Below are 16,602 nucleotides of genomic sequence, written 5' to 3' on the forward strand. Positions count from 1 at the left end.
AAATTGTAACTTCTAAAATTTGTAACAAATTTTTGGAACATAAACAATAAACGTTTAGACGGTAAATAGGAACATCATTTTGTATTGTCATCGTGTTGTAATGTACATGTATCTTGTTACAGTATTACACTACCCCAATACTACCTTCAGTTCCTGCCTCAATTGTCGAGAAGACAAGAAGCTGACTGCAGAAGCTTTCATCATAAGCGACAATAAGCAAATATAGCAAGGCGCAGCAACAGGTACAAGTTATCTGGACTACCTTCTTACCAGTTAATAATGGAGTTAATATTTTCACAATGCAGTAAAAGATGCAAGCAAATATGAAGAAAAAGAAAGCAAAAGAAAATTTCAGAAGAAGAAAGCAAAAGAAAATTTCAGAAGAACGCTCATCGTGGCATAGATTGGCCAACGTATTTGTACACGCCAGGTAAAGATTAATTTGAGTAAGAAAACAGCATTTGTGCTGTACTGCTTTGACATCCAACCATCACGTTGTTCTAACTGCATCACCAGATAAACTAGTTAAGCACTAAGCAAATGCACCTCAACATGAAGTCATAATTGTTAAATAATAAAATTGAGTGACTAATTCTTAAAAAGACTGAGCTAATAGGAAAGATCTCAGCTTGTTATTTATAGTGTTCTAATATCCCGGCGTATGGGTGCAATTGTATTTCGTAGGCCAAGAGAAATATGCAGAAAAACAAATGTAATGCTTAAATCAGGATATCACGTTACATTGTAATGTCAAATAAGAAAATTGAGCGAGCAGTTTTTTTAAACCTGCAACTACTATGAAAAAGTCTTACTATTCATGTTGCATTCTAACAGTAACGTACATGATTGAACACGCACAAAACATACAGAGATCAACAACCTACCTTTGCTTTGACCTCATGCTTCTAATGGTTCTGGTTCTAGATGGATCAGCTTTTGTATTTTTAATTTCACTCTTTTTAACTTGAGATTTGGAAGTCCCTGTAAATGGCAACACATCATAGTTACATACCATTTCACTGAGGCTATGAGATTTTACATGGTATGACCTACCTCTGGTTTTCACTTTCAGTGACTGTACTTCAGTGTCATCCGGATTTTCCTCCACCACCTCACTGAAAGTACAAGAGGAATCTTCTGAGCCAACAGATGGAGGCCTTGATTCACCATTCACTGACTTAATTTCCTCATTAATGGATTGATCAAGGACTTCGCCATCTGTAACATCTGCAAGGCACTAAATGTTAGATAATGACAACCATTTTGAATATTGATCCTAAAAATCTAGAATTCAAAAGGAAATAAGCAAAATGCCTGCACGTAAGAGATAAAGAGTAACAACCGATAACACCTTGATTAGCTGTTCTCAAGATATGGACTATGTTCTGAAAAACGAAAACAAAAGTCTTCTGAGTTCAAAAAGTTGTACTTTCTACCATTTTGGGAAATGGTTTTCAACAAAATTTCATTCCAACCATGTCCTTTGCAGATAACAAGTGAACAGTTAACTGCTAGCACCTATTCTCTACCGTGTTTGTTCTCACAGAAAAACAGTCATGGTTATTCAAACATTTTAACACTACATCTATTACCATTGCGAGAATATGCTTACCAAAAACATTAATTCATGTAAGTAATTTTCCTGAAGTTCCTGAAACGTTTGCCCTCTGCTATCCTAGACTGACTGAACATGGAGTCTTTATCATTTCCAAGAATTTTCATTTCTGTTTTCCATTGGCTCTCAATTTTATGGAACACAGATTGAGAAGTACATGAAAACATTAAGGAAATTCATAACCCCATGCCGATATTAGCTGTAACCAAATTATTTAATTTGAAAGAGAGAGAAGCTCATATCATACTTGTACTTGGTCCTTAAGATGGCATACGTAACCTTTTTTCAGGTTTGAGGATGGCAAAAATTCCCCAAGGGGCAATAATAGAGATAAATTGACACCCAATTGGTTTTGCGGTAGGGGCTGGAATCCAGTTTCCCATTTAGGCCCCTAAAACAAGTTCTGCATGTTGATTTGTATCATTGTAGAGATGCGTCATTTTAGATATAGCGATTATCCATCACTACGTTAGATATTGTTAGAAATCAATAATGAAAATAAAACCAAAAACTAAGAGTCACAATCACGCTTTTCAAAGATAGTTGGAGCTTCCCACTATTAGGGACTTAGAAACTCTAGTCCAGAGGGGATTGATACTTGCATTCAAGGCACTGTCAACTTAAAAAGATCTTTACTGCTGGAGTGGAGAAGGGACAACTAATGTATAGTTCAACATGTCATGGCATAGGCTTGTCATGGTGCGACAGATCTTTTCTAAAACCATTTACCTTGTCTTTGGGATTTAACTTAGCCTGGCTTTATCTAGTTCCCTTACTGTTCTGTGCTACTACCAAATTAAGAGAGCACTAGATTTTTTAAGTTTCTGCCAGTACGTTATTTGTTTCATTGTTAATCAGCCTTGGATAAAGGTGAAAGCTCATTGCACATGGATTGACAATTAATATCTACATGCATTTATACAAGTATGTGTACCTAAATTAAATCATTCTCTGGTAGATATCTCCTTTGACACATTGTTACATTTTGTATTGTATACTAGGCGTTAAAAAATATAGTCCAAAAGATAGACAATAGGGAATAGTAAGTTTTAAAATTAGAAATCCTCATCCCCAAATGAGATGCTCAGAGTTAACAAAAGCTGTCCAAGTTGAAAATCCACATCTAAGTGGAGTATAATCAACTATTAATTAAAGGATGCTGCAAAGAAAATTAAAGAAAACGTGAAAATTCTCACCCCATATCAAGGAATCCTAACTAATTTTACAACTGACGAGTCTCATTAAACAATTTGATGAATCAAAATAAACCACATTGCACAATGCTATTGAAGGTTCCTTTTCTATCATGCCACATATATGATCCATGAAATTTGTTAAATTCTTTCTCCTAGTTAACAACCAAAGGTTGTTATTTTTTTACAAAAATATAAGCAAATTTAGCAAGATAATGATAACCGATAGGAAGGCATAAGTGTGAACTTTATACCAACCTTCTGTCACATCAGATTCTCCATTTTCTTGTCCAGCGTTCTTAGTAGTCAACTTACCAACCTTATCCCGATGAAGTTCAGCATTTCTTGCAGTCACTTCTTGTTCCTTCCTTTCCATGTGAAACTTATTTAACTTCTCCTCAAACTCCTCAATGCAAACTTTAAGTTCCGGTTTTGAAAATTTCTTACTCTGAGGAAATTAAATGAATACATAAAACACTAGATTCAGCCTAATTAATGAAGGAATGCAAGACAAAAGAAAACTCAATACCTTGTTGATTATGCTGCGAAAATGATCCATCACAGAATCCTCTGATAAAGCATGCTCATAGACCTTGAATGATTCAACCAGCTTTTTCATTCCCTTTTCTGTGAAAGCTAACTGAGAAAGACAATACGAAATATACTGCCATTGCCTGACATCTGCAGCAAAGGAGAGCTTTTGCAGTGAGAAAATAGTTTTGATCATCCAAAAAAGAAATATGTGATGCAGGAAGAAAAAGAGGTTCCCTAAAAGATTTAGGAATTTTTATTTTTGATATTTCTAGTTTCCTTTTTCATATTTGAGTTGGGCATCACTGTATGTCTTTAAATATTTTGAAGATATTATTGCTGATTTTTTATTTTTTTTTAAAAATGGTGGAAGTGTTACATGATTTTTTTTCAATCATGTAAATCCAGACAGCATATGCAACATTCTCTTTCCATGGTCTTCAGTGAACAATTCACGAAACAAGCCATGAAAAAATTGTAACATAAATTCTATTGGCATCTCAACTTCTGCTCTTGGAAGGCCAACTTCATAATCAAATGTATATATCAAAGTGTGATTTCATGGAATTCAAGATCATTAGCTGTTTTAGGATTCTATTCCCTTTTTGGTTAGGTTTTGTTTTCTAGCAAATAGCATTGACCTATTTTACACTATCCCGATTCATGAAAATCAAGAGACCTAGAGAAGCAGCACAGTCTAGTTACACTAATAATTTGAAGCAAAAGGTTAGGCAGAACCTATCAGCAGACGGTCTACTATCTATGAGTAATTTAAGAAAAAAATTTGAGGAATGTAGAAAAGAAACATACCTGTGACTCCACTAAACCTGTTGCAAAGCTTTTCAACCAGGGAATCCATTTGTTTGTCCTAGAGAATTTTAGAACATATAATGTAAAATATTTGTACAAGAAAATAACTATCCCAACCTAGTTAAGAAATCTATACCTTCTTGATGGAACCAATTAAGAATTGCATAATGTTACAGAAGGATTCCCTCTTCAAGTTTTGGTTGGACAACTGCCCTAGCATATCTGGAAGCAAATTATATATAGGATTGCTTCCTGCAGGAACAATTGAGAAAAGGATTATGAATTCATTTGATGCAAGAGAAAGCAATTGTCATATGTACTTATCACCAATTAAATATCACAATTCACCTTTCTTAGCCAACTCATGGAAAAACAGTTTAGCCAGATTTGAGATCCTCTCATCCTCATCCTCTACCCGTACAGCCATTTCATTAATATAACCTTTTACCTGACATGTTATGCCCACAGTCAGGCCCCAAAAATATTGTGACAACAAGGAAAAGAAACTGCAGCAGCTAACCAGGCATTCAGACCTTCATCATGTCATTTAATATCAGATGTGATAGGACCAGAACAGCATTCTTTCTGACAGAAATCGATGGATCCCGTAACCGAGCATACATGTTTTCAGTCCATGGTTCTAACAGATTAGGAAAGCGGACTGCCAAATCTCCAAGAGCAATGGTGCAATTGGAACGAACAACTTCTGATGGTGCATTCTCAACAACGGTGAAAAGAAGCTGGAGATTGGCATCACTGAAAACTCATATATTCAAAAGTTAAAGGCAGAGATTCTTGTTCCTCAATTACAGCAAAGAAGAAGAGGGAGAGGAAAGGAGAGAATCACAAAACCTCACCAGTAATTTGCATCAATAATCATAAATCGACACAAGGCCAGCATTGCACAAGCTTGTAGTTCTGGATGCTGAAATAATAAAAAATCATATAAATTACTAAAGTAGTTAGACAAAGAAAACAACAAAATTTTGAAGTAGATAAAAGCATAAATCCAAATCAGGAACTGCAAGGCAAAAAGTCCCCATTTTTCAGTCGAACAATCAGTATGATCTTTGAACATAACTGTTATCATTACCTCAACCATAAAGTACTCAATGTATCTCCCCTAGGATTTCTAGAAATAACATGGACTTCTCTTACATGGCTGAAGACAAACTGGACCAATTCCTTTAATATCATGTGGGGTCAAATACAATTTACAAAAGCTTTTAAAGGGAACAGAAAGAAGGCATGCACATCAAGAACGAAAATGCATGCCTTCATGAAGGAAGAAGAAGCACAAAACAAGGAGAACTGAAAATCTAACCTTTTGCATTAGAGTAAAATTTCTACAAAGCTTAGAGACAAAAGATGCAGAATCGCCAATCAAATTCTTCTCACTAGAGCCACCAGAAACAATTTCTTTTTCTGTCCTTTCAGCAAGCATATCAAGCACTGCATCTTCGGAAGCAGCAAGGCCCAGCTCAGCATTTATATTGTTATCCTACAACACATAACCAACCTAAAATGAATCGACTTATAGACAAGCTAGAGCCAAGAAATAAATAATATTAATAATTTATTTTCTGGTGCAGTACCGAGTTTATATACCTTTGATGGGCAATCAATTGATGTGCCAGTGGCTTCCTGACAATCAGTAGCCATTTTATTTTTGAAATCTTTCTGTTTCTGGACCTTGCGGACACAGGATTCAATATATACCAATTGGTTCATAGATACATGACTTAAAACAAATAGATATCTGCAAAGTTTTGCCACATGAACTGTTGTAAGTGTGCTAATTCTATCATTCTTGCAGTCATCTTCCAATTCCTCCTGTCCCTTAGGATTAAATACAGAGTTCAGAGATTTTTTAACAAGATCAGCAGCTAAGACTTCTGGAGTTGGATGAATTGTATATATAGCCCCTATTGCTTTATCAGCAGCAGCATACCATATATTATCTGGAAGCCAAAAGCCAGTAATTAAGCTCTCCAAAATACTAAATATCCGGCTGCCACTACTTAGCAACACCTTTTTCCTGTCCTCCTCAGACAATCTCTGAATAGCCACGCTTGCTGTTCGAGCAAGCAAGGGATCTACTTTAGCCCAGCGTCCAAATCCAATATCAATTATATCTTGTATGTGTGAACCAAGAACCCCAGTGGAAGATTTTGCCGCCATGCAAAGAACAGATAAAGCACCACGACTTTGCTCAGCTGTCGTACCACTAACATTGAAGCAAAAGAAATCCCACAATGCAGATATCTACAAGAGAAATTACATGGCATATGACCCTAAACCAGTGACATAATATAATGATTGCAAGAAGTTTAACAACTAAATTTTTTATTTTTCAAAACAGTTTTTTTGAGTTGTCTTTTCTTTTTCCAAAGGCCTAATAAAACATACAGGTTGAGAACAGCCCGACAATCCACAATGAAGAGTTTGACTATCTAATGGTGGCTTGAATTCTGTACACCCATGCAAACCATGGATGAAGATGATCTGTCCAAAAATCTTACTTCAGTCAACGTTCTATCAAGTTTATCTGAAGTGGCATTTATTAAGCTTATATAAATGGGAGGGAAAAGAAAACACGTTGGCTCAAACTATCAAGAAACCGATATTACCAACAATGAGAGAGAGAGCTTTATGAAAAAAGAATACACACCTTTTTGATAGAACATTTTGTCTTTTTTTCTGTTTAACCAACAAGCAACTTATCATACTGATATAGAATATAACAAGAGTGTGTAATTTCATAAAACTTCCTTCAACAAGCATCCTATTCAATGTGAATAACTGCTGAAATATCAGTCAGTTCTCCAAAAAGACACCTAGACATTCTTATCACAATTATCAGAACCATGATAAGTGATCACCTCCGTTGATGGAAACAAACAGTGGCATATAAAACGATATTGTCAATATTATATTGCAATCTTTATCACAAGTTCCTAGAGTATCAAGAATCACTCCCGGTAACTTGGGACAATCATTGTGAAATATTGTCCTCAAGAACTGCAGCTCTCTAACTAGTATTTATTAACACATGGAGTGCAATGTCTAAAAAAGTGTTTCATTCATATCGAATTATCACCCCTGGGGTCATTGAAGAATTAAGTTTTTCAATATTTTTCAAATTAAATGGAAAAAATTTTAAGTAGAAGTTAACCAGAGATAGAAAATGGAAGGAATAGGAAAGGAAACATACCACACTAGTAGATATATCACCTTTGGACACTAGAGCGTCAACAATAAACTCCAGTGCTGCTTGATCTCCTATGTTTGAATCTATGGAAAGATTCAAAAGATTCTTAGCAGTCTCTGCTGGATTTTTCCTTAAATAAATTGTAATAAATGCATTCTCCACAGCTTCATATATAGATTTGTCCTGAGAAAATACCTTCAAAAGCCAGCAGAAATAGGATCAACATTGGACATGTACCAATAACTAGTTTCAAATGGCAACATAACCTTGATAAAAAGATCCACTTGCTTCTAGATATTCACATCCACACATTTAGCACCTTTACTTTAAAGACATGATAATTCATAAACACGACCTTACCAATGGCAACATTTTACGGAGGCAGGCCTCTGCACCATCAATTTGGAACTGTTTGCACCTCATCAATAAGAGGATTGTATTCTCAACATCAGTGGCAGAAGATGAAGCCATTAATTGTACAAGGGTTGGCATTGTAGTAGATATGCATTTTGAAAACCTCAAACCCGCCTCAAGTGATGCAACCAAGACCCTGGTCTGTTCCAAGTTACCAACATCTAGAACAGAATTATCCTTATCAAAAATCCTTTCTTCTATAGGAGGCAAACTATCAGATACACTATCCTGCTGCTGCTCAATTTGACCCCCTCCATTACATTGATCGTCATCAGACAGAAAACCATTTGGAACCGTTTCTGAGGGGATATTTGGTTCAAGCTCATTTAGCTTCTTCTGGTACTGCTCTAAGGTTGCTTCAAATGAAGATATTCGAAGTTGTGGACCGAATGGGTTGTGCTGCAGCATCATGATAAGCAAATTCAAAGCAGATTTTCTGACAATTGCACTTTTATCTTCCAATCTCCCGGCAGCAACTTCTGCAACCTGATTCCACAAGCCAATTGAAACAGAATGCTCTTCGCATAGTTCGGCCCATACCTGAAGGACGCGACTCCTCGTATAAGCTGAAACATCTCGACATCTTTCAAGTAAAATTTCCAGCATGGCTTGCTTAGTTCGAAGACGAACTGATGTGGAAGTCACATCGCCATCGACATCTTTAAATGCCTTTGCCACTAATTTTCCCAGAACCCCAACAAGGGCATTCCTCATCTTATAGGATTCGCCACCAAAATGTGCGATAACAAGTCCAATGTTAGTTGAGATCAGTTTTGGTAGCCGATCAGCAAGCTCAACCAAAAAGCGTCCGACATTGTCAGCCCCAACAGTATCTTTCACAAAGGCCTTTGGATTTGTCCTTCCTATATCTCTAATTAGAGTAATGGCGAGGGTTCCATCGGCATACTTCTTTTCAGCCCTAGCAACAGCATCAGCCATGTGGGTAATGACAAAGTCATATTTGTGAATTAGATGCATAATTGAAGCACATGACTGAGCGGTGTAGTGATATTTTGTAGCGCAAGCCCCAATAATACGAGATAGAGCATCTCTCGTATCAGAATCTTTGAGAAGTGCTGAATTCTCAAACATGACTGCTGTATTTCTACAAAAACCCAAATCAAAGAGATAAACTATGAATGAAATATAAAAAGTAATGGAAATACCAAGCTGAACAAAATTAATAGCAAGACCTACTTCAGAATGAAAGACAGGTAGCTCTCATCCAGGTCTGGTGACCCAAAGAGCAGCACAAGGTTGACTTCTAAAGAATTAGCGATCAAATTAAGTATCCTTCCTCTCTGTGGCTCCCAATCCCATGAGTTCATGGGCTGTTTCTTCCTACTGGTTGCTGTCACCTAAACCCCATATCGTAAAAGCTTTAGAATCGGCGATGTGTGAATATCAGGTCCAACAGCAAATAAACGAAATCAGGAGAGATAAGACATACCTTTGGGTATTTGTTTGAATTGATGCTGGACTCTTCGGCCAAGACAATATTGATGAGGAAGTAAGTGTATATCTTAAAAGCATTACGATGTGACATGACCCGGTCCAGCATCGGGAAGTCATTCTCTTCATCTTGAGAGATTCTAGAGAGTGAATCGACATTTGGAAGAAGCACGCTGAAATTGGATCTAAGGCTTTCTACTATATTCAGTTTACAAGCTGGAGTGAGATTAGAGAAACCCTTGACTAATGAATACACACGATCAAACACGTCTTGATCTTCGATGCAGAAGAGCTCCCCGTCTGAGAGGTCAAAAGATACACCTGCTTGGTGAAAAGCAAAAAGGAAAAAAGAGAAGCTGTGAGATTGTGGCGTCTGGTTTATAATTGCTGTAAAAGTGAAATTCAGAAATTTTAAGAGCAGAAACGACCTTTGACGAACTCTTCGAGTTCAGATGGACGAATCGAAGTAATGTCGATTGGTTTCAGAGCGCAAAGACGATTGTCTTCTCGCTCCTCTTCTAGGGCTTGCAGATTTTGCGGGAAAACAAATGGAGGAGCCATGTTCAATAGAAATGGAGAAGGGGAAAGGAGAGGAAGAGGGTCAGATAGGGGAGCGAGACTTCACCTTGACCCACTAGCAAATTTCATTTCAAATGGAACGGAAAAAAGAGAGCGGGAATAATGTTATAAACGAAGCAAAGTTTAATCGGGTCGGGCCGACGGGTCACGCCTTTATTTTATTTTATTTTTTTCTTTGTGGTTTTAAATAATAATGTTGGTTGGTTATTAAACTTAATAACCCAAATATAAATCACTCTTTAAAAATAAAACACACAAAATAGTAGAGAAACTTTTAAAAACTCTATTCTTAATTTTGATCTTTCTTTTTTTTTTTTTTTTCCTTGTATTTTCATTAAAATTTATCTTTTTTTTACATGCTGCAAAAGCTTCTTAACTATCGTTCAAAAATTTGTTTTAATTTAATAATTATTTTAACATCTACAATGAATTAAATTATTTTCTTATGTCAAATTATGTCTGGGACATAAGGATATTATGTCGCTAGTGAATTGTAATTTATCTATTTATTTTTATTGTTAATAATTTAATTATAAAATAATTAATGATAAAGATAAGTATAACGTCCCACCCACAATTAACGATAAAGACTATAGTTTTTGAGTATTTTTGGAATTCTTACACTAATCTAAGCAAGTTTAATATATATATATATATATTTAAAAATTAAAAAAAAAGTAGATTATTATTAAATTAATCATCTAAAAAGAGAAAATCTTGTCACTAAATTGGCATTTTTATCTTTTTCCCATTTATTTCCCTCCTCCCAAACAGACCGTGACAGTGTAACCCCGGGCTGGATTCATAGCCCAGTGGGCCCAGAAACGAGCATGGCAATATTTTATTGGCTTAACCGAGATACCAGATTTTCAAGCAACCAAACGCCCCCACCAAAACCTCAAAGCAAAAATCATCACTCACCCACCACCGTAAGACCCGATTAAAAGATTTTTTCTCTCTTTGCTTTCAGGCTTTCGTATCTCCAGCTTGAAAATTTTCCAATCTCTTACCTTTCTTTCCGGGAAGGAATCATTGTCTTCATCCTCAAATGGATTCTCTTTAAATGCCTAGAAAGCCCATTGGGTCCTTATCAGGAGAAGAAAACAACAGGGAAATTCCAAGAGAGGAGCAGGGGGATGGCGATGCCATGGGGCATGGCTCTATGGTGGGCGGAGCTGGTATGGATCGCTCTGACTGGGTGGGTCTCTGCATGCTTGGCTGTGGCTGATGAGGTCGCCAGCTCTTTGAGAACTGGGGATATTGGTCCTTTTCATGTTGGCTGATTTGAGAATTTCTGTACACCTCCATTGAAGCCCTCCAGCTCTCTCTGGTTTGTCGCTACTGCTTTCATCGAAATTTCTACTGTTGATTCATGGTTGTCTTTTTTTTTTGTAATTCAATTATAGCTCGTGATTTTGAGTTCATCTCCTGAGATTGAAGTGTCTGCTTGTGTTATGTTATGTGGATTTTGGCTTTTGTTTGGTCTAACCAAATGATAAACGTTGACTTTGGCTTTGACTTGATGTTTATGTGTTAACTTGACAATCACTTTGAGTTTGAATAGAAAATCTTGTTCATGGAAAATGATCCATGGTTTTGATTTACCAATATATGATCTCTTTCTGGGACCTCTGTGATATTGTCAATCAGCAGCATAAATTTTTAGTTATGGGTTAGAACAAACTTGCAAGGCATAGAATTACCAGAATACCATCTACTGTTTAATGAACTGCCACAGCCTACAGCAACACCGGACTCTAGATGGTCATTGGGAGATCATAGTTGAATTAGCACGGTAGAGTCCCTACTGATGGATTTAGTTATGGGTATGTTTGCGTAGAATCAATAGATATATTTGGGTGTTTCTTGATTTCTCTTTCTTTATCTGTTTTCAATCTAATTTATGGGTTACTGAGAGAGAAAACAAATAATTTATGGGCTTACCGAGAGAGAAAGCAAATAATTTTTGGGCTTATTAAGAGAGAACACAACGATCTCTTAAGTAATAATCAATGCAACAAATTTCTTTCATATCCTTTTAGAGATCAGACATGAAAAAATTATTACATTAGAGAAGACAGAAGCAGTTTCTGGTGTTCCCAGGACTTAGGAACTGTCTATCTTTATCTTCATTCCTAGACTTAGAAACACAACCATATATAAACTGCCATAGACCACTATATAACTGCCAAGGTTGTTCAAAAATTACCGCAATACACACTCTGCCGGAATTGCCAAGAGAACATGTGGACATTGGAGCAAACAACTAGGACAGATAAATCTTCAACCACATACTCCTTCTTTCCTCTTTGATACATTTTCAGACTCTTAGGATTCCTAGCTTAGCACAAAGAATTCTACAGTATTACCAAAGACACTGTATTGTTCTTCATTCACTTTTTTAAAAGAAAAAGAAACCTATGTCTTCACATTGAAGTTAGAGCACATTAATTAGTAGCTTCCATTGTTCACATGGGGTGATTCTATTCAAGGGAATATTACTGTACATAGCAATATAGTGGCATTTGAATTAGCATGAAAAAATATAAGCAGTAGAATTGCAAAATATATTACTGTTTGCATCAATAGCTTAGTCATTTGCTTGCTCTTTCCAATGGTAGATTTAACGGAACCTAAGTCGAGCATTCTATTGTCATCCTATTTGTTAATGATCTTGAGGAACAAAAACTGGAAACAAAGGTAGCTAATTCATCACCTTGTCTGGTTTGTTAGCAACAGACTTGTTCTTTGGCCAACGAGATATAACAACCTCCCACCCCGTTAACCCAAGGAAAAAAAGCCTCAAACATACTTCTTTTAAATTGCTTCTTTCAATAACTGTTTCCTTGCTTGTTGCTTGAATGAGTTGTTCTTGAGCTATATTTCTTTCCCAGTAGTTATTCATCTTCTTTATATCGGTGAAAATGGCCATTGAGCATCATCCATGCATATCTAGCTTTTTTGAGCTTTTCCTTCTAGTATTTGAAGTTCTACTCCATAATATTCAAAAGAGTTAAAGATCTACAGATTGTTTTTGTAGGTTGAGGAAGCTTTCCCCAACCCAATTTAAAAGAGAAAACAAATCTTTACACTTTCACTGGGTCAAGTGATATTCCACCCATAGAATTGTAATATTCATTTGCAAATTTATACTTTGAACCAAGACTATATAACTAGTGATCCAGAAGACTTTATTATTGCAGTTACATAGCGCTAAGCATCAAGATCCTTTTCTCTTTCCCTTCAAAAATATGTTCTGATATTAGGAGTTGCTTCCTCAATGCATATCTGCACATTTTTCATGGGTGAAAGAGCACAGCCACTGTTTATATAATCTTTCTCTGTTTATATTGCTCTACTCTAGACTATTAACATGACAGCTTTGTTACTTTTTCATGTCACAGAAGATGAAACTAAGCACAAAAAGGCGGGTATTAGCGGATGGAGCTCTGAACCCAGATTTTTTTCTAGGAAATTGATGTTGTCCACCAATTATACAAAAACTGATTCCTCTGTTCTAGTCTGAAGTATATTGTTAGTAAATTGCAGCTTGCCAAACAAAGACTACTGAAGGAAACTGTGATATAATTTCCACCGTGTTGTAGAGCATAGTATGACCATGTTGTAAAGCAGAGAAATTTTGCAATGTTCATTTGGTTTGAACACTTGTTTTTCAGTGGAGCTTTTTTTGTTTCTTATTGTGGATTCTCTATGAATCTCGATTAAGATATGGTTTTAGAACAATTTCCCTGCAAGTAAATTCAATCACAACATCAAGTGGATAAAATGTATCCAAAGCAATATATTGCTGAAATAGACAAAAGAGTTTTACATGTGGTTTTTCAATTGTTTATTATTTACATTGCATTTACTACAACAATATATCCATATGATAATATCATTTAGTTTATCAATTTTAATTATTTATATAGAGAAATTAATTATAATTTATAAACGATGAATTCATTATACTTGTTTATTTTTTTTAAATTTCATAACTATATATTTGAATTGAGAAAATAAGCAAGTTAAATTAAATATAAAATTGATTTTAAATTAAAATGATATTTTCTTTTAAATTTTATCTTATTTAATTAAATCTTTTTATTTGGTGTAATTAAAATTTTATAAGTTATCTAGTTCGTTAATTTTATATATGAGTTTAAATTATGTTGAGAAATTTATATTAATAGATTACATCTGATTAGATTCAAAATCATACTAATATGAATTTAAATCGTGCGAGGGATTACTTATTCGATAAATTTTTATCTTTTTTGTAACACTCCTAAGTGTTTCATGAACATCATTCCACCAGTGCTTCATTCATTTCTATCCACGAACACATCCAAGACCATAAGTTCAGTATACATGTAACTCATTGGGTTTACCTAAATTAATTTTAGTACTTCCACTTTACAACTCACTATTATAAAGTAATAAATAGAACAAAAAGAAAAAATTCTTAACTAGTACAGAGACGTATATGAGTGAACATCCAGTGTAAATCAACGTATGACTATTATGCTGTTAACTCGCTTTCTTTAAGTATTGTCCCATTGCCTGAGATTTTAACTCCACTTCACGTTTTATTGCATCTGCAATGACATATAGTGAGCACACTCTACCCCAACAAAATAAATTTAGAATTCAAACAAAGTATGGAAATACATATAGATATTTAACACGGTGCCCCACTTAGGCCTACCTAACCACTCTCCCCCCATCCTTCCCCCTCTATTATACTCTTGAACGCCTAACTATTCTACCTAACTATTATACCTAACTCTAAGTTAGTCCTCTAATCACCTCGAGTTCTTATCCAACCTTACCCCACCCTTTTAACATGTTCGTCTATACACTTATACGACAACGACTGCCTTCCCCGATCCATATTTCGACTCATCCATCCATCTACATGCACAACAACAAATAAAACAGTAGCACTTTAATGTTCACCACCAAGAGAGTATGTCATGTATACACTAACCCTTCCTTAACCACACCCCTCACACGCTCCCCACACACTTTCATAATAGCAGCCCCCAAACACCAACACCACCAGAATATATTGATTGTCTTCTACCTGTATACATATCGGCCTCTATTTGGCCACATACACACACCGTAGCAACACCATTCCCAACACAGCCGCAACATAAATACACAATCCCATTTCATCCACAATACCACAATCACACATGAGACACATCTCACACGCACACACGCCGGCCCTAGTTCGGCCACACACACGTATATCTCAGCAACATATGCAATCAGCACTATTCAGTCTGCAACAGCACCAACAAGCATAAAAAACACCTCACACTCACACTCACACACACCGGCCCTAATTCGGCTACACACATACATATTAGCAACACAAACACACTCGACCAGCATTCAGACCACAACACCAACAGTAAATTCTGAATATAGCTCATACACACCCACACCAGCCCCAGTTCGGCCACACACACACACTACCACTGACACTTGCATTGGCACCTCAAATATGCTCCAAGTCATCGCTAATATCAACGCACCAACTCTCTAATCCACTAGCACCAACATTGACACCTCTATTTCACTCATTTTACTCACCACTCTTTATCTCTTTATTCTTTCGAAGCTCAACAATGGAATATTTAACCAACCAAATAAAGTCCATGTCAATTTACCATCACAAAGGTTGAAATTCCAAATTTATTTACCTCTTGCTTCCATTGTCTCCTAGCTCAGTTACTTCTCTTCGACTTCTTCTCTCGGTCTCCCTCCCGATTCCTCAATTTCTCTTCTTCTCTCGCTTGATCTCTCTCTCTTTTTCCCCCTTTTTTCTTTTCTTTTTCTCCTTTTTTTTTAATCTACTGCCATTTATATATATATATATACCTCCCCACCAATCACAGTCATCTATCCTAACTCTAATCCCCATCGTCAATTTAGTTGACTTCCCCCTATCCTACCAAGATATTGAAACACCCCATTTAAAAGAAATTTGTACCCTCAAATTTTGTTATATTACACTAAATAGTAGCGGATAGTTATTCCTCATCTTGTCCTCCTGCTCCCACGTTACTTCTTTGTCATTATGATGTTGCCATAATACCTTCACCATAGACACCACTCGACTTCTCAGTTTCCTTTCTTGTCGCTCCAAGATGCTAATCGATTTTTCTTCGTGAGTTAAATCCCTTTCTAAGAAAAGTGACTAAGCTCGTATAATATGCATTGGATCAGGTTGATACTTTCTTAATATTGAAACATTTAATACATTATGAACCCTGATGTACCTCAAAGGGACTGTCATCTGATACACCACCATACTCACTTTTTCAAGTATCTCAAAATGACCTATAAATCGGGGACTCAATTTTTCCTTCTTTCCACATCTCAATAACCCCTTCATTAGAGATACCTTTAAGAACACATGATCTTCTATCTCAAAAGTCAAGTTCCTCCTTCTGTTGTTTGTATATCATTTTTTCCTATTATCTCAGAATGACCTGTAAATCGGGGACTCAATTTTTCCTTCTTTCCACATCTCAATAATCCCTTCATTGGAGATACCTTCAAGAACACATGATATTCTATCTCAAAAGTCAAGTTCCTCCTTCTGTTGTTTGTATATCATTTTTGCCTACTTTGTGCTGCCTACAAATTCTTTCCTGTTACTGCTATATTTGCAGTAGTCTCATTTACTAAATCCGGTCCAAGTAAATGTTTCCCTCCAACCTAGTCCCAACAAATGGGTGACTTCCAGGGCCTAACATAAAGAGTGTAACGCCCTGTTTTTT

At 36.0% G+C, this 16,602-nt stretch overlaps 2 protein-coding genes across 2 annotated transcripts; one reads left to right on the forward strand and one right to left on the reverse strand.

The window, feature by feature from the left end:
• Positions 1–53: 53 nt before the first annotated feature.
• On the reverse strand, positions 54–9,890 carry LOC110822731 (binding protein). Its single transcript, XM_022052911.2, has 17 exons — positions 9,655–9,890; positions 9,225–9,547; positions 8,972–9,132; positions 7,721–8,879; positions 7,364–7,555; positions 5,758–6,414; positions 5,474–5,650; positions 5,007–5,074; positions 4,683–4,905; positions 4,498–4,597; positions 4,286–4,401; positions 4,150–4,207; positions 3,338–3,489; positions 3,067–3,256; positions 1,054–1,227; positions 885–981; positions 54–504 (listed from the first exon to the last, which is right to left on the reverse strand). Exons 1-17 carry the CDS (start codon positions 9,785–9,787, stop codon positions 501–503), a joined length of 3,984 nt encoding a protein of 1,327 aa, XP_021908603.2. The 5' UTR covers positions 9,788–9,890; the 3' UTR covers positions 54–500.
• Positions 9,891–10,749: 859 nt separating this feature from the next.
• Positions 10,750–13,503, forward strand: LOC110822732 (uncharacterized). The gene is made up of 2 exons (XM_022052912.2): positions 10,750–11,135; positions 13,210–13,503. Exon 1 carries the CDS (start codon positions 10,942–10,944, stop codon positions 11,086–11,088), a length of 147 nt encoding a protein of 48 aa, XP_021908604.1. The 5' UTR covers positions 10,750–10,941; the 3' UTR covers positions 11,089–11,135; positions 13,210–13,503.
• The last annotated feature ends 3,099 nt before the right edge of the window (positions 13,504–16,602 follow it).

This window comes from Carica papaya, chromosome 8 (assembly GCF_054855325.1).
Source record: "Carica papaya isolate Zhongbai chromosome 8, ASM5485532v1, whole genome shotgun sequence".
NCBI lineage: Eukaryota > Viridiplantae > Streptophyta > Magnoliopsida > Brassicales > Caricaceae > Carica > Carica papaya.

What these genes read in the sequence shown, in the direction of transcription:
- LOC110822731 (XM_022052911.2), bottom strand. Translation starts at nt 9,787, where the DNA reads ATGGCTCCTCCATTTGTTTTCCCGCAAAATCTGCAAGCCCTAGAAGAG. An exon ending in ATTCAAACAAATACCCAAAG is followed by an intron (nt 9,133 to 9,224) that starts GTATGTCTTATC and finishes TATGGGGTTTAG; the next exon opens with GTGACAGCAACCAGTAGGAA. An exon ending in CAGGTTTAGTGGAGTCACAG is followed by an intron (nt 3,490 to 4,149) that starts GTATGTTTCTTT and finishes CCTTTGCTGCAG; the next exon opens with ATGTCAGGCAATGGCAGTAT.
- LOC110822732 (XM_022052912.2), top strand. Translation starts at nt 10,942, where the DNA reads ATGGCGATGCCATGGGGCATGGCTCTATGGTGGGCGGAGCTGGTATGG.